The 23,744-nt window shown below is 40.9% G+C and overlaps 1 protein-coding gene across 1 annotated transcript in view; it reads right to left on the minus strand.

Moving 5' to 3' along the window:
* The window catches only part of SP2353 (EGF like, fibronectin type III and laminin G domains protein pikachurin), a 458,909-nt gene that overhangs the window by 202,912 nt on the left and 232,253 nt on the right, over nt 1–23,744 (minus strand). Inside the window, exon 3 of the mRNA XM_019048593.2 lies at nt 20,328–20,849. Within this exon, the coding sequence (XP_018904138.2) occupies nt 20,328–20,849 (522 nt within the window). The remainder of the gene's footprint in view (nt 1–20,327; nt 20,850–23,744) is intronic.

Consider the following 23,744-nt stretch of genomic DNA (forward strand, 5'->3'; position numbering starts at 1 on the left):
AATCACTAATCACTTTTTTATCATTTATAATCACTTTAAAATGACTTTTATTAGTCGCTCACATCATCGCCTACCTGACATAAAGGCGTGACTACACTCTGCAGTGAACCCTATGTCTTCCACACAATTCAATGCTTTTCCGGGCTCATCTAAATGTGTAGTTACGCCCTTCTGTAAGCCAAGCGAAGAATTATCAAACAGCGAAAGAAAAGACAAAAGTAAAAATTAGCTTCATTACATTCCAAATAAATTATTAATTTTGCATTAGAATAAGAGATGGGTATCAGCTTTCTCAAATTTATTTTATTTATTTATTATATTTACGTACATGAGAACCCCATTATTGGAGCTATGGCAAAAGTCAAAAAACACTAGCTGATTTTACATGAACAATACTAATTCTCTAATAAATTTTTTATTTTCAAGTTAGGTTAAGCTCCAACTAATCATCCTTTTTTTTTATTCTCAGTTTGTTTCAGGCCTGCAAAAAACGAAGAAAATGCTCCGCATGATGAGCCATTGAAGACGGAAGTAGTGCCCTCCAAAATGTGCACCTTTTTGTTCTATCGTATCCTTAACTTGAATGCCCTCAGTTGTTGAAAGAGATGAAAAGTATTTGCAATTCCTTTCCGTTCTGCATAGCTCTCTTGTGATACTATCGAACAATACTGCATTCAACTAAAAGTAATCAGACTGAATCATGTAGAAAGGAGTTAGCTTTTTCGGTTATTGTAGCAAAGACATAAATGCCATCAATTTTTCTAAGTGAGCCAGAAAAATTAGTTTCTTTTCGCGTGATGCAGTTCAGTTACTCTACAGATGAATGCAAACTTGAAATTATCGAGAAAAATAAAACCGCAAAGAAACGTAGCCCGGACGCATTGTCGCTCCTCTGGCGTAAGGGCGTATCCCGATTTCCGCATGAGCCTCAAAAAGCATGGTTTTATATGTGAAATAGAGCTCACGTGAAAATTGAGATATGCCTTTAAGTCAAAAGGGCGACAGTATGTAAGGAGGTGGTACAATAGTAATTAATAGTAAAATAGGTCAAATGGTACAATAGGGCTGCGTCCACACAATTTTGCTGGGAAAACAAGGCCAAAAAGTTCGAAAACAAAAAGAAATCAAAAAGTTCTCTTTGGCCTCGTTTCCCCCGCAAAATAGTGTGGATGCAGCACTATTTTGCCACTTTTCTGCAATTAACGCTGCATGGTATAGTCAAAAAGCAACACGGAACGGTAATTTTCATTTGAAAAAGTAATACCTAAAATTTGATACATTTTGGCATGGTGCCTTGACTAGAATTTTGACAGGAGATAAATGGACAAATGGATATCGGACCTATACACGCTAAAAGGAAGTATGTTGCATGCAAATAGTTCTCTTTAGCATCCATAAGTCCAGCTTAATAATCAGTGGCGTGGCATGAATTGCGACATATCGATTGGTATGCCATTCAAACCTATGGTAAATAATAGATTATGAAGGTGTTCGCTACGAACACCCTGTTTATAGATCCTTTTCCATAGGTTTAAGTGGCATAACAATCAATATATCGCAAAGCACGCCGAGCCACTAATGCTCTTAGAACAGAACTTTTAACACCGTGGATTAGCGATTAAATAGAAACGTAGAGGATAGTTTTGCCACCTGTTGCTAATCATGCTATTAATTCTTGATTTGCCTTGTTTGTTTCAGATGCGGCTGAAGAAACGGGCTTGGGGGGAGGGATCGCTGAGGGGGGAGGTTCCCAGGGAAGGGGGGTTCGTAGGGTTGGGAAGTATCGCGGATTGAGGATTCCCAGGGGGGAGAGTCCCGGGGAGAGGGGGGTACAAGGGGTTGGTGCGGCATCGCGGGCTAGGGTTTCCTAGGGGGGCTCCCGGGTAGAGGGGGGATGTTCGTAGGGTTTAAGTAGGATCGCGGAGTAGGGTTCCCCAGGGGGGAGAGGCCGCGGTGTAGAATCACGGGGGGAGGCGTAGGATTTTTTTTTTTTTTTTTTTTTTTTTCTGCGACTGGCTTGCTGAGATCCTCCGGGGCGTTACGTCCCGGGGTCCGCCGTCGCCGGCAGGGGCGCCCGCCGGGACCCCGTGGGTCCGTTGGGCGTCCCTGCCCCCGACCCCCCGCGAGGGGGGTCTTTTTCCCCCCTCGCGGGGGGTTGGGGGTGGGGGCGCCCAGCGGACCCTTATGGGGTCCCGGCGGGCGCCCCTGCCGGCGACGGCGGCTCCGGGGCGTTACGCCCTGGAGGATCTCAGCAAGCCACGAGTGGGAAAAAAAAAAAAAAAAAAAAAAAAAGGGAGGAGGTGGGAAAGGAACCTGGGGGCCGGAGGGGCCTGAAGCCGGGGTTGGGGGAGGCCGTCATCGTAACGGGATCGTCGTACCAGGATCGTCGTACCGGGATCGTCGTACCGGGATCCTCGGATTTTTTTTTTTTTTTTTTTTTTTTTTTTTCTGTTTCAGGTGCTGCTGCTGCTGCTGTTCCCGCAATCGAAGGTAAGATACCGTTTTATTTCGCCTCGTTGCTAGATAAGGGTTATAATCGTTTATCAGTTTTAGTGGGCACTACTTCCGTCTCACGAGCAGAGCTGCTTTTCAGCAGAATCAAAAACGGCATGGAGCAGAGGAAGCTGGAGCTGCGTCAGCGTTGGTAAGTGTGCTATTTTGTCCCCCCTCCCCTCCCCTCCCCTCCCCTCCCCCGTGGATTAGGGCTCATGGCGACACCACGTTAAAAAAAGCGCGCCGAAAGCTCTACCTCCAGGAGCAGTGCCGTATCATTTTCCTGACCGGACTCTCCTAAGGTGGTGTGGAAATGAGCTTTTCAAAAGTTGTTTCCCCATTCCTTTTCGAGTTGTGCTTTCTAGTTTCTAGCTGTACACATGAAAAACATAAAGAAGTGACGTTAAAACCTGAGAATCTTTTTATTGAACCGTGCGAAACTGAAATTTTCAGGTGAGAGCAACACGAAGCTGTAGAAGTGTGAATTTTTTTTTTATATTCAGAGCAGAAATTCAAAATCTTGTAAGTGTTATCAGGTGTTGCTGTACCTAATGTTCTAAGTTTCTAATAGACCAAATTTAGAGAAAATTTCCTCATGAAGACGGGGCATTTAGGATCTTTTACGCTGGGGAGCGACATGCATATTTTAGCAATAACCTGATGACGCTCGCAAGGTTTTGAATTCCTGCTCGTCATGTATCGATGGCTAAATGCGAAAAAGATGTATCTCAATTTAAGCGTTTTAAAAACCTCCGATTATATGTTTTATTCTCTGCAAGGATTACTAACCAAAATGGTTCCTTGGAGTTTTCTATGATTTACTTAGAATACTCGTACATGAATATAAGTACGTTGGTTGATATTCACTCAAAAAATAAAACATGATCGGAGACTTTTCGTCGCAAACTGAAAAACGCATTTTTCACTTTTCGTCGCAAACTGGAAAACGCATTTTTCGAGTTCAGCTAAGAAGATGGGACCGTCAAAGGGGCCCCAAGTAGCACAGATTGCAAAACGTAGTAATTACATAATGTAAATATTGCTATTTAACCGAGTGTTGTGTATGTTGCCTAGCTCCTATTTAAAGGGGCCCCATTTACTGAAACAAGCAAGGATTTTTTTTTTTTTTTTATCTTTATTTCATTTCTCCTACTTTCAGTATTAGGAAACATGTGTTATTGGAATTAACGCCGAGATATGTGTTTTGAGTTCTACGTTTTTAGGTGACTTCCAGATTTTTTTCGACTGAAATATTTTATTTTGACAGCGGGTGAAGGGCATCTACTACACTTCATTTCTGCAGCTAACTCAAAACCGCCAAAAATCAAGTTACGTGATTTCCGACTTGCACCGTCGATATCTATACTATAAGCTCCAAGACCTCCTAATTTTGCGAAACTGGTGACGCTTAGTTCCAGCGTTCTACCGGGCCGATTTTCATGATTTTTGCGGCTATCGACGGGCAATTGTCTCTAGATAAGCCAACTCTTTTCAGATTTTCAAAATATGGCCCAGGTTTTTTTATATTACGTGGTAAAGTTGCGAATTCTCCCATTTAAACAATGTAAATTTATACTTTTTGTCATAGTTCGTTTGAGCGTTCTACCGGGCCGATTTCCATGATTTTTGCGTAAATCGAGAGGTAACAGGCCCTAGATGAGCCCGCTGTAATCAGATTTTGGAAAAAGGACCCAGGTTTTTTTAAAATCACGTTATAAAAGTGAGTGAGTTTACAGAATGCTCCGGCACTGCTACCGTTATGCGCGGGAGGATGCGCAGTGGTCGAGGAGGTTGCGCAGTAGTTGTGTAGCCTGCGCATCAGCTCTACACTCATCTACACAAGATTGCGCCGAGGATCACATGGTGAGCGGTAGCCGAGTCGTTAAAGACGTCGAATGCGTCCCCTAAACCTCGATGTGGGTACGATCCCCAATTCATGAAACCTTAATTATTACCTGACTTATCATTGTTCATTGTTTTACTGCAATATTTCATCAAGCAGTCATTCCAAAACGCGTCCTTTTAATTTTAAAGTAATTTTAAGTATAAAGTTTAAAATTAAAGTATATCTCATATCGTAATTTTTTAGGGGAAAAATAAAACTAACACTGATAGGAGGGTAAAAATAGGGCCGCGAAGCGACCCATTGATGGCGCGGAGCGCCTTCAGGGGGTTGGGCCGCGTAGCGGCCAGGGGGCGTAGCCCCCTAGTGTATTTATAAATTTCGAATAATCTCGATAAATTTTCTAGGAAATAAATACTTTTTCGGCGGTGATGCGGCAACATGGGATTGCTCGTACGGCGTTTTTCCTTCACGAGGGAGCATAAATCAGGGCCCGCGCTGCGGGTCCCCGGCCGGCGCGGGGCTGCGGTGAGGAAAGTGGGACAATATCCATGCATCACGGGCGCCACCCCCGCCGCCCTCCCGGCAGAAACCGCCTTACGCCCATGGTAAATGCGAAGCAGTTACGGGCTTTTTCCTCGGCACGGTGTGGTTCTCGATGGTATTGTCTCTTTTTGTGGGTCGCGCCACGCAACAGGTTGACAACTTGCTTCCCGTCCACCGGGCCGACCCCGAGGCTCACGCCGTTCCAACCTCAAACGCTTCCTCTCCCGAGTGCCTACATAGGGAGAGTACCAAAATGGCGGAATATCTTTTCCGGAAAAAGTATACATTTGAACCGAGTCTATCAGAAAGGAACCAACCCACATTTTCGAGAAAATTCAGTTAAAAATGCTTTTGAGTTCCACCAGCCGTATATTTTCTCCTGCCAAAAACTGAAAGTCGAAAAAGAGAAATTAGTCTGCGAAAAGAGGGGTTAAAGTTGGACCGCGTTAAACAGAAAGGAACCAAGCCACATCAGCTATTGCCAAATTTAATCGGGCAAGTTAATTTCTTTCATGAAAACGGTTGTGCGGATTTTCGTGCTTTCAGTGAATATTCTCCATAATTTGAAGCAAATTCCTTAAAAATTTCAAAGGAATCCGCACAAACGATCTCTCGTAAAAAATTAAATTGCCCAGTTAAATTTGGCAATAGCAGGCGTGGCTTGGTTCGTTTCGGTTAAACTCGATCCAGTTCACTTTCTACATTCAGCCTTATGCAAGTGTAAAACTTCAAACCTCTTTTTCTCTGTTTCAACCCAACGTGGGTTGGTTCCTTTCTGATGAACTCGGTCCATTTGTGGTAATTTTTCCGATTATCGTTGCCGCACAATATCAGGGTGTATAGTTTTTCTTTTCTTTTCGGGAAATCCTGATTTTTCTTGATTTTTGACTGCTAAATCCTGATTTCATAATTTTTCCAAATCCTGATTTTTTGCGGAGAAAAGTTAACATTTCTACATAAACTTATAACAATACAACAACAAACAACAACACACACAACATAATGTAACAATGTATCATATTTCTGTATAAAGAAGTCGATATGTAATAAAATAAAAAAAAAAAAAAAAAGAACTGAACTCCAGAATTCCGGACGGCCGACATTTCTCAAATCCAGATTTTACGACCGAGTTTTCCTCAGATCCATGGAATCGGGATTAAATTCTGTTTGACCTCAAAACCTGGTGGAATCGGGAAAATCGGGAAAATTCTGATGCTAGACACCCTGAAAATCATTTTCGCACGAATCAGATCTCAAACACGTGGTAACATCGCACAGCAGCTGAGCAGGACAACCATGCTCCCTCTTGCTCGGTAGCTGTTTATCTGTCGCGCATCTGAGGCGTTGAGATAAGTGATCGAAAGTTCTCGAGTAATTCGGCAAGGCATGCAGTTAGTTGTCCCGATTATATTTTCCCCCCAATATCATTATCCAATGCTGCGCATTCCACCTGGGACAAATAATTTGTGCGAAAATGATTTTGTGCGGCAACGATAATCGGAAAAATTACCACAAATGTACTTTGAGCGGAAAAGATAGTCAGCCACGAGACTGTAGGTGACTGATGCCGCAATCACACGCTGAATGTGGGAGCTGAATGTGGCTTGAATGTGGAAGTCATCGGGCCGATGCCTGAATTTTGCGCGCGACGCGCAAAATTCAGCAACGATTCTCAGCAACCGTCGGACTAATGTTGGATTTGTCTGAACTATTCGAATAGGCTTGATACACATCTGGATGAAAATAACTCGAATTTGCGAAATTTCAGCCGTTGGGCGATGACTGTTGACTTCCACATTCAGCTGCTAAAATCAGGGTGTGATTGCGGCATGAGGTCTTGCATGCGTGAGGGAATGAGTCAGTTGCGCTCGTCACAGAATCGTTTTTTCATGCTTGATTCTTGTAGATTGGCTAAAAATCATAAGATCTGTCCAAACAGCAACTTGCTAAGTTCAATATTCAGAGAAGATATCACCCTTTGAATAAAAGTCGGGTTTGTGACGTCATCCACAGCGGTAGCGACACCCTTTGTTTCTTTCACTTTGCTTTCCTCAGTCAGTGTGACGCACAAGTGCACTGGTTACTGAACGTGAAACTTGCATGAAAACAAGGTGGAAGAAACCAAATGTGTCACTATCGCGGTGGATGACGTCAAAAATCGGGCTTTAAAGGCGACAATCTCTGTTGATATTGAACGTAGACAGTCGCTGTTTGGACAGATTTTATTATTTCTAACTGATCTACAAGAATCAAGCATTTAAAAACGATTCTGTGACCAGCGCGAGGATTACCGCACAATTTGGGTCCAAAATGTTGATGATTTTTAGCCATAATCCCATAGTTTTCGAGTGAAACTAAAAAATTGAAGTGGAAATTGGGCAACGTTGAAAAGGTACATTCTTTTGACTAGAAGTACTGAAAAACACTCAAAAGATAGCGTTTTAAATCAAACATAAATTCTGAGCAGAAACAGCCACCGCGCAGCGACAACTTGCAACGTACACCGCAGAGCTCACATGGAAACCCGAAGCGCCTTCAATTTTTTCATATGCAACCAGGACGTCCTAGGAGTTCGAATAGTTGTATCACATCGTCGGAAGCAAAGACGCGTCTTCTCTCACAGGGGCTATTCCCAGGACGCATCTTTCTTTTCTTTTGAAGGTTAAAGATGGAAAAACAAAACTTTCAAACTAAAACGAACTATAAAACGAGTTTTAGCTGAATCTTAAAGGGAGTTCACAAATATGAACCGAGGGTTAAGAAAACGATCACGTAAACCGAAAAGTACTACTCAACGGCTGTTTAAAAAACAAAAGAAAAGTCCTTCGATAGTTTTCTGTTGGTTTAAATGGAGGGAAAAAAGTATCCTGCCGTGCTAAGGGAAAACGCCGTATGAACATTCGAGAGTTGCCAAATTTTCCCTGATAAAACCTGAATTTTTGAGGAAAGTTATGCATATTTTTCTTTGAAATTTTCAGATATTTTAGATCAAATTGCGAACAAAATTCCCTGAACAATTTGAAGAAAAATATTGACAATTTTCTTAATAAATTCGTTTTATAATGAACAACATATGACAACGCTTGAAGGTTCATACAGCGTTTTTCCTAACGACGGCAGTATTACCAACATGGAAAAATCGCGGCTATTCGTTTGCCTACGTCCCACGAGGCAACGTGTCGGTGGCGTCGTTTTAATTTTTCCCTCGACTTTTCTCCCGGCGAAGCACCCACTTCAGGGGCCGTAACTCGCGGCTCGAGAGCAATTTCCACCCCCCTCCCCCGGTTTTGAAGACCGCGGAAAGAAAACTTATTAAAGTCAAGACGTATATTTTCGCATTTCGCGCGCGCTTTGTTTCGAGTTGCCGAATAAATCACGGCGGCGGGCGGGCATGAATACGCCGGGCTCCTTACTTCTTACGCGCGCCGCTCCTAGATGGCGCTGTCGCAAAATTTAATCGCCCGTTCTCGGGGCAAAAAGGTATAGTACTCTCCCGTGCTAAGTAGAAACGCTGTTAGAGCATTCTGCTGTGCCAAGGAATAAGAACGCCGTATGAGCCATCAGACGCTGCCAGGTTTCCTTCGATAAAAAACGAATTTACTAGGAAAATTGTGAATATTTTTCCCCAAAAATTTCAGAAAATTTTGTGCGCATTTTAATCTAAAATACCTGAAAATTTCAAAGGAAAAGGAGCACGAATGTCGTGAAAAATACATGTTTTACCAAAAAAAATTTGGCAACTCTCGAATGTTCATACGGCTTTCTTTCTTAACACGGCAGCATTGGAATATTCCCTCTCGGAAAATATTAAATTTTGAAAAAAAAATGATATTTTCCTTTGAAATTTTCAGACTTTAGAGATAAAATTTCGAACTAAATCCTCTAAAAAATCAAAACAGAAATATTTAAAAAAAAGTTGAACGCCTGATGGCTCATGCAGCGTTTTCACTTAGCACAGCATTAGTGTTTACTGCATGCGATGGGGATTTTGAAGAAAATGTCATACGTGTCAAATGTGAAAGTCAAAATCGCCGACAATTGGACGCAATTCTGCCGAACGGAACCAGAGACGGGTGAGAAAGAAAGAGTGTGCTCCGTAGTCAAAGGCCGCAGGAATAAATAGGAATCATCAAGCGCCAGTGACGTCAGCGGCAACGAAGCCGTCTCGATTGTCGCTCTTGCTCGGCATTAACTCATGAGCCCTGTCCACAAGAGTCTTTTCCCATGTCCATGACTCATGAGTACCACACAGTTCCATTTGAAAGAATGTAAAACCCCACTTTTCCATTTCTCAAACGGGAATCATGCTCAATATAACATTGTTTCTTATGCAGCTTTCAATGCACACCCTATCTTTCCCACTCGTCTATAATTCCGCTTGGCAGGAATACGTCCATTAGTGAGATTCACGAGGAAAAATAGCGAAAATGACTTATTAGAGGACCCTCGCACAAACATCGAATGCAAGAAAGCACGACGACTAAAAGCTTCTTTTTAAGCATCCATTCTCCTCGGCGTACGCTCGGCTCCTACTTCATTCGGGTGTTTCCGAATCCGACGCCAGACCCGCCGCGTGGAGAGAGAGATAAATTCGTGTCGGAAAGAGCCAAGGAGCATCTGTTTAAGGGCGGAAAAATACGACTTAAAATCGCATTTCGTCTCATTAGCCACGACCCCCCCCCCCCTCCCACCTCCTCCGATCCTCGCACAACTTGCAGTCAAGTCCTGCGTCCCGAGAATGGAGAGCCCCCTCACCCCTTTCGGCCCTCCCCCTCCAACCCCCTTCGCCCTCTTACCAACCCCCCCACCCCTACCCCGCAGGTTAACATGATTTATACGTCAAGTTTGCTGACTCGCACGAGTGGTGGCAGTGAGCCGCGACAAATGGACGTATTTCTGCCAAATAGAACTATGTGCATTAAGACATGAGCCCTGGGACACATACGCATAAAAGCGTAACGGGGCTCACGTCATGATGCACATAGTGCCGTTTGGCAGAAATACGTCCAAATGAAACTTAATTCGCAGCTGTGCCGTTAGAGAGCGCTGTCTGACTGGAGCGGAGGGTACACGCTCCGAAAAAGAAAATTGATCCGAGATTTATAAACCGAGGGTTGAGCATGGGCCTGTTGCAGACTTCGGCTATCGCAAAAAGAAGAGTTTATGGTACAGGAAAGGGCCAGTGATCCGGTGTCTAAGGATTTATCCCCAGATCTAGGGATTTTCCGGAAATTCTGGGGATCTAGGGATTTTTTGACGACGGGTTGTTTCTGGAGGGAAATTTTACAAGAAAATCAGTGAAACCACTTTTAAAATCTCAATTTGCTGTATGAACGGAGTTACGAGCTTATAAAGTTTCAAAATCTCATCCGATCTCTCGTATTGACTCGATCCACTGTGTGGCGTGCACTGAAAAAAATTTCTCGGCGTTTTTACCAAGGTCCGTTGGCACCTTTACCATCTCACTTTTTTACCGATTGTTGGTAATTTTACCAAGATAGACTGGTAAGCTTACCTAAAAACCGGTATTTTTACTGTTTTTTTCAGCTAAGAATACCACTTTTATTGGTAATCGATTCCCGGCAACTTTGCCGTTTTATCTCGGCAATTATACCACAGTCGATAAAAAATATTGGCGGTTTTACCAAGGTCCAGTAAAATTACCGAAAAAGTTCAATAATTTTACGGAGATTTCTCGGTAAAATTACCAATTCCATAAATTGTAATTTTACCAAGAAAAAATTGGGATCAAATTTTTTTTTTTTTTTTTTTTTTTTTTTAATTTATGAACAAAACTACAGAGTATTAATTGTTTTTACATTATAAGGTTAAAATATGATTAGTAAATGAACTTTGAACTTTTGAGTCTAACTTTAGACTCTAGCTTATAACTAAATTATATATACGTACTATGTATAACTGTTAATTTAGTTGTTAGTTCCTCCCCCTACGCCAGTGTCAAAAGATGAAAAGCTGACAAATTCAAGGAAATGTTGAATGTTGCATTTGGTCTGACGTTGGTGGGCAGGACAAACAATAGCTGGATTTTTAATAAATCAAACGGATCAAATAGAACCCAGAATTCTTGGTAATTTTACCCTTTCCTTAGTAAATACGCCGAGATTTTTTTTCAGCGTAGCAAAATATATCTGCTGAACGGAAAAATCCCTCGCCAATTTCCATGAATGCAAACTCTATTAGTCCATCAAGCACCGCGTGACATCGATCGTAACACGAAAGAACTGCTCACTCGTTCGAGCGTCGTGCCGGGCCGTGCGCCTCACTGCTCCGACGCGCCGTTGCCAAATCTACGAATCCGTCGATTTTCCCGGGGAGAAAAACTCGAGTTTTCCGCACAATCCGGCAGCCATGGGCCCTTAATCTCCTTCCGCAACATTTTTTAATCAATTCCCCGCGCCACTGCCCGAGAAGTGAATGAAGTTTAATTCGGTTTCAATTTATCGCGAATAATTGCGAGTTTTTAAACTGAAGCTTTCCCCTCCCGAGCGCGAGGGCTATTCCGCCGTGCTAAGGAAGAACGACGTATCAACATTCGAGGGTTGCCAAATTTCCTTCCATAAAATGTTTATTTTTGAGGTAAGTTATGAATATTTTTCCCTGAAATTTTCAAGATCTTTAGATGAAATTGCGAACAAAATTATCTGAAAAATCCAAAGAAAAAAATTCATAAATATACCAGGAAATTCATGTTTTATCAAAGGAAATTTGGCAACGCCTAAAGGTTCATACGTCGCTTTTCCTCAGCACGGCAGATTACTCCCTTTCGGTGGGGATGAAAGCCCGTCATTTTCCGGGAAAAAATGACGCGAAAAACGAGATTTTTATTTGTGAAAGGACCTGTTTCGTTTGACTTCGGGTTGTAATTTTTCTCCGCGGAAAAGCGAACGCACTTCTCGCAATGCTCATTAATGATTGAGCTAATGATAATCTCTGTCGACTCGATCGGAGTGAAAGATCAAACCCACACTGGAATGAGCCTTTGTACTGGACGGATTTAGCCAATAAGTATTTTATTTTCTGCGAGAGTGGCTTGACAGCTGCCAAATGAGTTCGATTCAAAAATCGCTGTGTTGCACCGATGAAGTGAAGAATAATCGTATTAAGCGCTCAGCCGATAGGCGGCGCTTTTTGATTTCGATTTGCCACTAGAGCTCTAGTATAGTAGGGCGCTCAAGCGATCAAATGGCGCACCAACTCACCGATGCACGAAACGCCATTTTTACTTTTTTTTTTTTTGATTACCTCATTATGCCTCTGTGAATACGATTAAATGCAAATTAGCGTAAGAAATAAATAACAGTCCTAAAACTCTCTTTGCTATGCGGTTTATAGTTATCCTATAATTACTTCTGAAAGTTCAAGATTCGCGTTCTGTATTCCGAAAACTTTTCCACCGGTGATAACCTTATTCGGAGACCTTAGTAGAATTCTTCTACATCTAGGTTATGTGTCTTTGACCTAGGTACTGGAGAGTATTGCCATCCTTTTGCCCTTCTCTAATTGGTTCATGAGTTTTGGCGTCTTTGGCCCTCTACTGGCTTAATAAGATCAATGTTCATTTTCTGTAGGTACATAGCCGCGATTCAGATTCAGATCAGATGACACTACTCTCCCGTATTTGCTTCTCGCGTCTCGCTTACTCCTTTGTGTTTTCATATTTCGTCCATCTCCCTCCATCCATAATTAATTCCATAATCCATCCGCCTCGTTTAAGATTGTGTTGTGAAATTTAAGATTGTGAAATTGTCTGAAATTTGAAGCATAATATTTTGGAATTATTCAAAGTATGTCGTGTCTTGTCTTCAGATTCGTTCTGCCCACCTCGTGAAGTTTGTGAAAGTTTCTGAAGTATAATGCTGTGAAATTATTTGACCAATTATCATGCTACCTCAGAGACTGTTTTAGTGTTTTTGGGTTAATTAAAGTATGTCAGGTAGGAGATCTGCCATTTGCGATACATGCAAAATGCTTCATTATACTAGTGTACCACAGTTGTTCTCAAGCACCAATTACAACACGGTTTGCATTTTTATGCTGAATAGCATAGATAAACGACTGGAGCATTTTGCGCAGCTCAAGCGCAGGGATTTGTACCTTCGTAATTGTCACCACCTCATCGCTGCAAATTATGAAAAGGACCGCTCGAGTGTATCCTTGATCATAGAATATCTGTTATTCTCAAAGCGATGTCGTCATCACATCCCTGTCAGTTCACAACTTCTAATTATTGAGTTTAACTAGGTGTCAAAAAATCTGAGATATCTGAAGTAGCAGAAAATTGTGTACTTTCAAAGTCTAAGATTTTTTGCGGCACCGACAGTTTCATAAATCTTCCTTATAACACTCTACTCTGAAACCGCTACATTCTACCTCTCACATTGCTCCATAACAAAGGTATGTGTTAGCCTCTTATGTGTACTAAAAATTCTAGGTTTCATGACTCATTTACTCATTCACTCTCTGGTGAATTTGGTTCCGTCAGATTCATTGCAAGACACCTTATGTGTTATCTCCGCAGACCTAACACAGACATTTGAACGCTCAATGAGAGCAAAATTTCAACTGGCCTGTTGTCTACTTTTCAGTAAAGAGGGTAAATAACCTTCCTTAAGGACTCGCTTTGAGACGATAAAAACAAGGTTTCTCCATTACTTACCGTAAGACGATAATAAGTGTTCCACCAGACTATGTAGGAGATGAGGTTGAAAGTTACATCACCTCCATGTGTGAGGAAGTTTTCTTACCTACAACCTGATTTTATGACTTACAATAACAAAAGATACTGCTTTCGCCTGGCATTTTTTCATGCGTCGCATCGTCTAATAAACGGGGACCTACATTTACTTGATTCCATGAATAGGTAAAATGGCAGAGAGAATTTTGTCGAATGATCACTACGGCCATCTCTCATCCAGTTGGAGAACTTTTACTTACCTTTGATTAAAAAATTCATGAGCCATAGAGTTTTTGGAAATTGAGTACACAATATTATTGTGAAAGATTTTTGAGGTTGAGTCTTTGTTTACATTCTCAAAGTATCAAAAGTTCTACAGTTTCATCGTGTTTCCTCCTAACTTTGTCAGCTTATGAGCAATGGCTCCTAATTTACTCAACTCCTCAGCAGGCCAAAACTCTATACCTCTACAGATACATATGAGAATCATGCGTTTCAACAAAACCTACGAGTCCTCTTATCATCACTCAGGAACCACCGATCTTTTCTGCAGGTGTCATGGACCATTCATGACAAATACTGTTGCAACCACCCTTATCCTAGGTACATATTTATGCATAGTAATTCTAGTGATCAGCTCCATACTCACAATGTAATTTCTGTAAAATACAGTTGGACGGTGGAATTACCAGACCCCGTATCTCGGTTTGCGACGTTGTAGACTTCCTTTCATACTTTCTTCTTTACACGGAAAACCAACCAACATCAATTTATAAAAACTTCTGCAATTTTTCTTCTCTGTGCAAAGAAAACTCTGTGAAAACCAAGGAGGAAAAATGATTTGTTCTCTGTCAAAAGAATAAAATGGGAGCGGAGATTTTTAAGCACCGCAAACGAGATACATGGTCTGCTAGTTTCACTGTTGACTTGTTACGATATACCTATACCTACAATATCCCTATAGATTACATTGAAGATATTACTGTCCCTGTAACAGTGACTGATTCGAATGTTATCACAGTAAAGGGTTACAGATATTTGGGCCAGCATGGTTTATTAATTACACAGAACGTAAGTTACCTTTATAAATTAAGGCGTAGAGGCAACTTCTGCCTTTGGTTGGCCAGAAATTTCTGTAAACGCATTTAAATTCCTAAAATTTATGAGAAATTCCGAATCTACTAAATGAAAGCAAGGATTTCAGGAGAACATGATTAACAAGTCGGTCATTTTGAGTTCACGAATGACGTTTCCAATGCTCATGCTGGGCATTGGATGTTCTCCCAGTAAAGTGTAAAGTCTCCAAATACGTACTTCACTTCAAATTAATTTTTTTAAATTATAAGGGTTCGAAAAAATGAATGATCATTTAGGTATTCCTTTGTAACCACCACAGTCCTTTTCTTTGATTATTGTCCCAGTTTGATTTTTGTTGCCATCTTGAAGTTTTGTGACGTCAGGCGGGTACCACTTTTGCCAGGCGACTACCGAATCTGTAGCGCGCATTTCAAATCTTCGCCTGCTCTCAACAAGATTAGAACAAGATGAGGACGAGAAGCATTGTTTGATAAATGAGATGACGATGAGATATAAATTAGATATAAATGATCCGTCACATTCCTTCCTAGAAATGTGCCTGTTCCAGCTGAATTTAGTTTTTTATTTCTGAATGATGAAAGAATCTCAAAGGATCGAAATATGACTAATTACTAGCTCTGTAGCTTGCAAGATAACGCCCTTACCTGAGTTATGAATTTTTCCAGTATCGTTGAAATATAAGTAGAGTACCTAGTAGCGGCACCCAGTGTCACAGTATGTCATACCTATTTGATGTACCTAGGTAATTCTCATCCAAATAAGAGAAGAATAAATATTTACCTTCATTAACACCAAGTAGACGAAAGTTCCACTGTGAACTTAGTTGGCCAATAAAAATGCAAACAATGAAGCAATTATTTTTATTTCCTGACTCCAAATGGTAAGAATTATGGTAAGAACTCTAAGGCATAGTAAAAACTGTATTTATCATTCCTCAATAAATACAAGGTTGACTGTTTGCATGGAAATGATAGTACATTAGTTGGCGGCTTATCTATTATTCTAAACTTTAGATTAAGTTGATGAAGGTAGCAGGTTGTTGTCAGCAAGAGCTGTTGATATGAGTATGTAGTTTAGAATGGTCAATTTTTAATTCTGCCAGAGGAGCATCATTAGTATTTAATACAAAACTCTCAGGGGTCTCTGGATACTATGCCACCTCTTATCAAGAATGTTTATGCTAATTTTGTTGCTATGTGGTGATGGGAGAGATAATTTCAAGATTATTTTGGTAAAAGTCGGACAAATATGAGGATGCCAAGTTTATAAGAAAATCTCACAAACCAAAGTGAACATTGTTTCATGCCTCTGCAATTTTCAGCTTCGGGCTAGGTTCTCGCAAGAAGGTCAGCACAACGCGCTGATCAAACTTTTGTGGAATTTCTTGTTAATTTTAGAATGTGTGCCAAAGTCACAGTAAGTATTCCACAAAAATTGCAAATCTGAAAAATCTAGAAAAATAACAAGTACCTCTCAGCCTCCGCGCAATTCGCACCCCTGCTAATAAATGTTGGAGAATAGAGAACACTTTACCCTCAAAACATTACTCGCACTGAGTTTAAACTAATATGTAATTATATGTGTACGATGGTGGATCTGAGCTGTACTTACTTACCAAACTTTGTTGAGCGAAGTTGTTACTTAGGGGAAATTCATTAACTGCTGCCAAGGATTCACAAACTCTGACCTTGATAAATATTTCCGACATATACTTGAGATACAGTCAGATGTTTGGAATTCTGGACATTCAGTTATTGTTCACATACAAAAGAAATTGACTAACAAATACAACCGTTTTATATTTACATAACTGCTCAACAGAACATACCGACAGTTGTGATTAGTTTCTCGACAGCACTCTGATAGCGGTAGGATAGCTAAAGGATCCCTACCCTGCGGCAAAAATGGAGTTGATTGAAATTTTGATTCACATGGTGCTAATGCTGTCAAGACTCAAGACAAAATTACACTCCACGCACAGTCAAAGAGTATTTTGATAAGTAAGATTATCCATTAAGGAAGTTGCACAAATCACAAATCAAACCGAAGGACACGGACAAACCAAGGAGCCAGCCATAGCCAGCTCAGAAACTCGGCAATTCAGTTTCTCTCACTGCAAAAGGTGGAACCATCCAAAGTACCATCAATGTTAAGTTGAAGGGGTGAATTACTTATTTAAAGAGTGCTAAGTCATTTTGGGACTTTTTCGAAGAGATTTAAAGGAAAAAATTGGAAAATGCTCAACTGTAAAATGAACGTAAACAATCCGCCATTGTATCAAAGCTGAGGCTGACGCACAAATGAAAAAACAAGCGCTAAACACAAGGGTAAAAAGTACATACGTAAATTGATTTTGTTTTATAAGGAAAATGGTGAAAAAGTTAGGAAATTCATATTGGAAATTGAAGCTTTAAGATATAAAGAACTTCAGATAATTAATACAGTTTATTTAGAAACGGAGTTAAAGAAGGCAAAGTTAAGGAAACTCAGAAGGAACAGGGTATTTTGTAGGAAAGGGTTGGTAGGTTTAGAATTGAATCGACGTATCTACGTATCGAACAGCGACTATCGGTAGTCTCGAAAAACCCCTGTAAAATACACACTAATACAATAAGCGGTTACATCAGATCTTATGGGAGCGCACTCACACATACAAAAAATCGCTTTTTCAAGCGATTTTTTACAAGAGAACAGAGGAGAATCTCACTAGCGATCGAGATTTTTCGAGATTTTACATTGATTAAATAGCCCAGAGTGAAAGGAAAGTTCTCTCCAGTTGATCACTGGGAGAACAACAATTTGCTGTCAGAAGGAAAACTGCGGAAGGAAAGTGGGAAAGATTTTTCACTAAGGCTCAACATAATATGAGGCGGAAAAAATGAATGTAATTTCCGTTTACCCTGGTTATAATTCTGGTATTGCAAGAATTCTCTTTCTCTACTTACGTAATTACGTATTAGATTATTGTATTGTATGAAATCCTGTTATCACGAAGACAGAGTATCATAGAGCATAAACAATAAACATAGGAAAGGTTGTGTCTGATCATGAGTCATTAGAAGGTTTTAGCGTAGTGTGCTGCAACCTAGCGGACACATGGTGCCTTCGATTCGCGAAAAGTTACCTTCAGTACTCACAATCAGTTGCAGTTGATTGATTTCGTTTATTGTCTCATCATTTACCTATTAATATTTATATTTCGTTCATTTATTTACCTATAATATTTTTTACGTGTCCAATTAGGGCATCATTAAAACAATTAATTTGGCCTCGTTAAGTGATACGTTCATCTTTGATACATTTTCTTCAAATGATCTAGAAAAGTTATTTTTTTGGAGTCGTAATAGTTCTCTCTGTTTTTATGAGAAATCCAGGATTTTTTATGTATTAATATTTCGGTACTTAAGTAATGGATCATTATTTTTCTTATGGATCTTGGATTTTTTTTCGGGGGGGGGGGGAGGAAGCACAATTTCAGATGTTTTAATTATTGCAAATTTTAACATACTCAGTTAATAGGTAGTAAATTAAATCTGGGACTCATTAAAATTGCGCTCACCGCTGAGCGCTTCTCTAATACCCACGTATTAGAACTTTCCCGCTTGTTTATTTCTTCGTTTGTTCGGCACGGATTCACGCATTGTTATCGAAAGTTGCAAGTAGCCGAGAAATGACAAATAAATTTAAAAATAATTTGATATTCTTTCATATCACTCTTGTTTTTCTCCTGTTCAATGAGAATAAATTTATATACATGGATTTTCTATGACGTGGCCGGTGTACGAAACTCACTGCGGCGCCAACGCACCAAATGCGCCTAAAAAATGAAGGTTCTGCGCCAACGTGGCCCCTAGAAATTGCCCTCTAAAAATCTGAATTTTCATATTAGGTGGTTATTCGAAATTTTCAGCACTAAAAGTGAAAGCTTGTTCTATTCTTCACGATTTCATCCTTAGTGCTTTTGTCTTCCCCAATTTACAGCTACCTACTAGTTCTGTTACAAAAACATCTTGCGTCTAACTTTTCACTAAATACGCCGTAATATACAGGCAAAAAGTCAATTTGGCCCCTAAAAAATCTTCAATGGCGCCTAAAAATCGAGCTTGATGCGCCACATGGCTCCTAAAACTCAAAGGTGAGTTTCGAACACTGGACGTGGCACAATAGCGTCTATGGGATTCGGTGGAAGCAACGCAAAATAGTTGGAGCGGCAATCTTCTCATCCGCGTTAACACTACACGATGTAATTACGGTTGCCGTAATTGACCGCGGGTCGCGGGTCCTTCCAATTAAGCCGCCGTGTCTTATCTTGTAACACTAATTGGCGAATCGATGGAACAGCGCAAGTGATTACGGCCGCCGCGACAAACCTCCCTTCCATCGACACATTGCTTCACACGGTCCGGGTGAAAAAAATATAGGATTGTTGGAAGAAAGGTGACGGGGGAAAAACATGGATATTAGGCCCTATTTACGGTCTGATTAATGTGATTTTGTGTTCGTAGACTGGGAAACATAAGAGGAATAAATCCCAAAAACCTAAAAAAAAAAAAGGTACACGATACACAAGTTTCTCCACCAGGGAGCTCTCCCCGCAAGAAATCGGTCAGCAGCCGCCCGCAGGGAGAGCTGCGGCGTGCTGCCTGCGAGAAACGCGCTGACGCCTACAAACCTAAAGGACTACTTCACGCATTGCGCAATGCTTGAAGTATCCTCTTGGGTTTGTAGGCGTCTACTTCACGCATTGCGCAATGCTTGAAGTATCCTCTTGGGTTTGTAGGCGTCTACTTCACGCATTGTGCAATGCTTGAAGTATCCTCTTAGGTTTGTAGGCGTCAGTACGCGTTTCGAGCTGACAGCACGCCGGGCCGCAGCGTGCCATAAACTTGCCCACAATTTATACGTCAGGGTGTTAACATGTAGACAATTTGACGTCAAATTCGAAATTAGCGACTCAAAAAACAGCTGTTGCAAAACTTTCGTGATCTTTCAGTCATTATCCGACTTATTTCTTCCTATTCTTGAGTTTCGGACCATAGTGCGCGCCGCGGGCGGCGGCTCATGTTTTTGTGTTCGTAGACTGGGGAACATAAGAGGAATAAATCCCAAAAACCACTCGGAGTTCAAAATCTCAAACCCTTTCTTAAAAGCAAATGAAGGTGATTTGACAAATTTTCCCTGACATTTTCGTCATTTCCCCTAACATTTCCCGGTTTTCCATACTTTTTAAAATTCTCTGACATTTCCCGGTTTCCCCTGACTGTGGCAACGCACAGGAAAAAAAAGAATCTTAAATTTGCCGCCAAGAATTATTTCTTCTTAAATCAAGAATTTTTCAGGTTAATGTAAGCTACTTTTTTGCTTAACGCAAGCATTATTTTTCTTGTATCAGGAAAAAGTCAGCTTAAAGCAAGAAAAAAAAATTCTTGGGCAAATTCAAGAATCATCATGCTTGATCCAAGCTACTTTTTTGCTTAACCCAAGCATTATTTTTCTTGTATCAAGAAAAAGTCAGCTTAAAGCAAGAAAAAAAATTCTTGGCGGCAAATTCAAGAATCATCATGCTTGATCCAAGCTACTTTTTTTTTCAGTGCGCTGCGAAATGTGCTTAACAACACGCAACAAACTACGAAAAAAATTCAAAAATCTCACCTGTTTTACACTGGGCTCCGGACTTGGTATACGGGCACTGACAGCGCTCCAAGCCGGGATAACTGGAGGCGTCCGAGTTGACGATACACGTTCCCTTGGGCCCGCAGTCCAAGGAGCACTCCGGCGCACTCGTCGACGTCGCAACCCCAACCGCCTCGGTGGCCCCGGCCGAGGGCTCCTCCCCGGGGACCTTCTGCTCCAAGTTGGGCCCCGGCGTCGTGGGGCCCCCCGCTCTGCTCTTGAACTTGATCTTGGGCGTCTCGGCGGCCCGCGAGTCGTTGCCCGGGCCGGCGGGTCTGCTGATCTGGTTCGTGGCTAGCGAGTGGGCGTGGGCCCAGTCCCGCGAGTGCGGGGAGGAGGGCGAGGTGGAGGTGTGGGGCCCCGAGGGCTCGAGCACCGCCGAGAACATGGCCCCGCGCTCGTAGAGGATGTCCTCGCCCAGCGAGTCTTCCCGCGAGTTGAACGTCGCTCCTAGTTGGAGGTCATCGTGACCCGGTAGCGGCTCCAGCGTCGAGTTCAGCTCTGCAACAGACACCGGAATCGAGGATTAGACAAACTTCACAGAAACAACACTGTGAGCCGATTATTGAAATTGATAGACAAAGCTATAGACAAAAGAGATATGGAGAGATCCTATTGGTGGAAGCGGGTGGTTGCAATGGACAAAAGGAGGTAGGTAATAGACTAACTAACGGCAACCCACGAGAGATCCGACACAGTTAGATCCGACAGTTAGTCTATCATTTTCTCCCTTTGTCTATAGGAACCACCCATTTCAACCAATAGGATCGCTCCATACTCCTTATGTCTTCTTTGTCCATAGCTTTGTCCATCAATTTCAATAATCAGTCGGCTGGTAGCGACTGTTGTTGAATAAACTTTTAAAAAAATCTTCAATTTCAAAAGGACAACTCTTTAAGAAACTGTTAAACGTTCGTATTAGGAAACCCTTTTTAGCTATGTTTTAAATTAAAGTTTACACTGAAAAAAAAAAAAAAAAAAAAAAAACATTGGATCTAGATTCCAGACTCTTGAAAACATCGACAAGAAAAAATACTCTTGATTCAATCAGATTTAAGCTTAAATCAAGAACCAAGTCTCTTAATTTGAGCGGATTTCCTTTTGATTTAAGCTTAAATCTGATTGAAACAAGAGTCCTTTTTCTTGTCGATGTTTTCAACAGTCTGGACTCTAGATTCCGTGTGTTTCTTTTTCCAGTGTACGAGCTGTAAAATTTAAGTGAAAAAGTGTTAAAAAGAAACTCTTAAAATATCAACTGTGGTTTTTCAACACTAAAATTGTTTGGAAGAAATGTTGAAAAACTACAGTGATATTTTAAGAGTTTTCTGGAACCCTTTTCCCCTTAAATTTTATTAAAAAAAATAGCCACAAAAGGTTTTACAATATGCTGGAGTTTTTTTAGCCAACGTGCGTTAAAAATTCAGCATAAAGTTGAAAATCTCATTACAGAAGGGGAAAAGCTCACATGAGCACAATTTTCCCTCAAAGATATAAAAAAGGTTTCCTAATACGACCATTTTAACAGTTTTTTTTATGAGTTTTTGAAAAATGTTTTGAAGGCCATTACTAATAGGAAAATGTAGAGTATTGTAATGTATGAAGTGTAAGTTTATATTCATGGTCGTTCCTTAAACAGCTCAATTCCTTCGTATGCCTCTCATCGTGACTCGCCGGTGAAATCGCCTTCAAATTGATGGATACCTCCCTGCATCACCACCATGCTCGAATAGTTGCTTCTGCAAAAACCTGAACGATCGATTGAACCGCTCTTACCACAAGTGGATTGCATTTTGCAAAAAGGAACCGAGAGTATTTCAATGTTGCTATGATTGTTCATCTTACATACATTCAGTAAAATTAATGAAATCATGCAAAAAATTAAAATTACAAAGGTAATTTTTGTCCTTAAGTTATAGTTTATTCAAAGTAAAGATCAAATTTGTTTAGATAATCTGTGTATATTTGCAATGCAAACAAAGTTGCACAATCTTAGCAACATTTGAATGCTCTTGGTTCCTTTTTGCAAAATGCGATCCAAGTATAAATTGCCTTCAGTGACAAGGCAACATAAAGAAACGACAGCCGTAGGCTGAATTTTGAAAATGATAGACAAAGCTATGAACAAAGAGGTAAGAGAGAAAATGGACTGAACCTTGTGGTTGAAACTGGCTGTTGTTTCAAACTTTGGGGGATGTTAATGGTATGACTGTACTGTAAGATCTCTCATGGGTTGTCGCGCGTTAGTTAGTCTATTGCTTACTCTCGTAGTCCATTGTGACCACTCACTTCCGCCGGGAAGATCGCTCCATATTCTTCTTGGCTCATTTGTCTACCACTTTGTCTATAAATTTCAAGATCAGCGTACTGACAAATACACACAGCGTGTTCTACCAGATAAGACTATAAACTTGATACATCATTGCATTGTTGCCCCAAGGCCCTTAATTCCGATGATGAATGTAGCTCATCGGTAGCGAGACGTGATTGATCGATTATCGATATTTCCCCATTTGAGGTTGTGGTAAAAGATCGATGATTAAGGTTTTCGTTGCGAACACCCTTCTATCGATTCTTTTTCACAGGTTTAAACGGCAGATCAATCAGTATATCTGTCGCAGGCAAACGGTCAAATCAGGCATTTTATCAAATGCATAAGCAAATATTCAAATGATGGTTTCCGCAATTCTGTAAATTTATGGCGAAGAGTTCACGGGGTTACAATATTTTGGGAAGAATAACTCTTCAAATCCGCGAACTCTCCTTGTTCCTTCCTTTTTACATGCCTTTAGTACATTTAAATTTTAAAATTTTAAAAATTCTACGTCTTATGTCGTGCTGAAAATTTCATGATAAATGTGCATTCAGGATCTTAAGATCGTTTAAATACTATTGTATGCCGCATGTTTTACAGAGAATTCTTTCTAACAGGAGCAACGAATTATTTTGTCTAAAAGTGGAGTGAAAAATCAAAATTTTAAAACTAAGTAAGAATATTTGACTATTTGCCTCGGCATTTGAAAAAATGCCTGATTTGACTATTTGCCTTCGACATATCAGAAAGCACGCCACGCCACAGTAGCCTATGACCGGCGAGCATAAAATTATCGAATGCTGGCATCTTCTGAACGTTCATACGGCGTAATTCCAGGCAGGCCTTCCAAGGAGGATTGGGGTGGCTTGAGAAATGGAGGCTACCAGGTGTCGCAGCTAAGTTTTCATCTTTGAGTGCCACCTTTCGCTGATGATTTGTGCTTTGCTGTTAACAGCGGGGGCGTTGGCAAGACGTGACGAGCAGTGCTTTTGAAAGGGGCTGATGTGAATTCTTCCGAACGGCGCACGGTGGATCGAGTCAATATGAGAGGTCGGACAACGTTTGAAAACTTTAAGAGCTTATAA

The sequence above is a fragment of the Bemisia tabaci genome, chromosome 10 (genome assembly GCF_918797505.1).
Source record: "Bemisia tabaci chromosome 10, PGI_BMITA_v3".
In the NCBI taxonomy this organism is placed as follows: Eukaryota; Metazoa; Arthropoda; class Insecta; order Hemiptera; family Aleyrodidae; genus Bemisia; species Bemisia tabaci.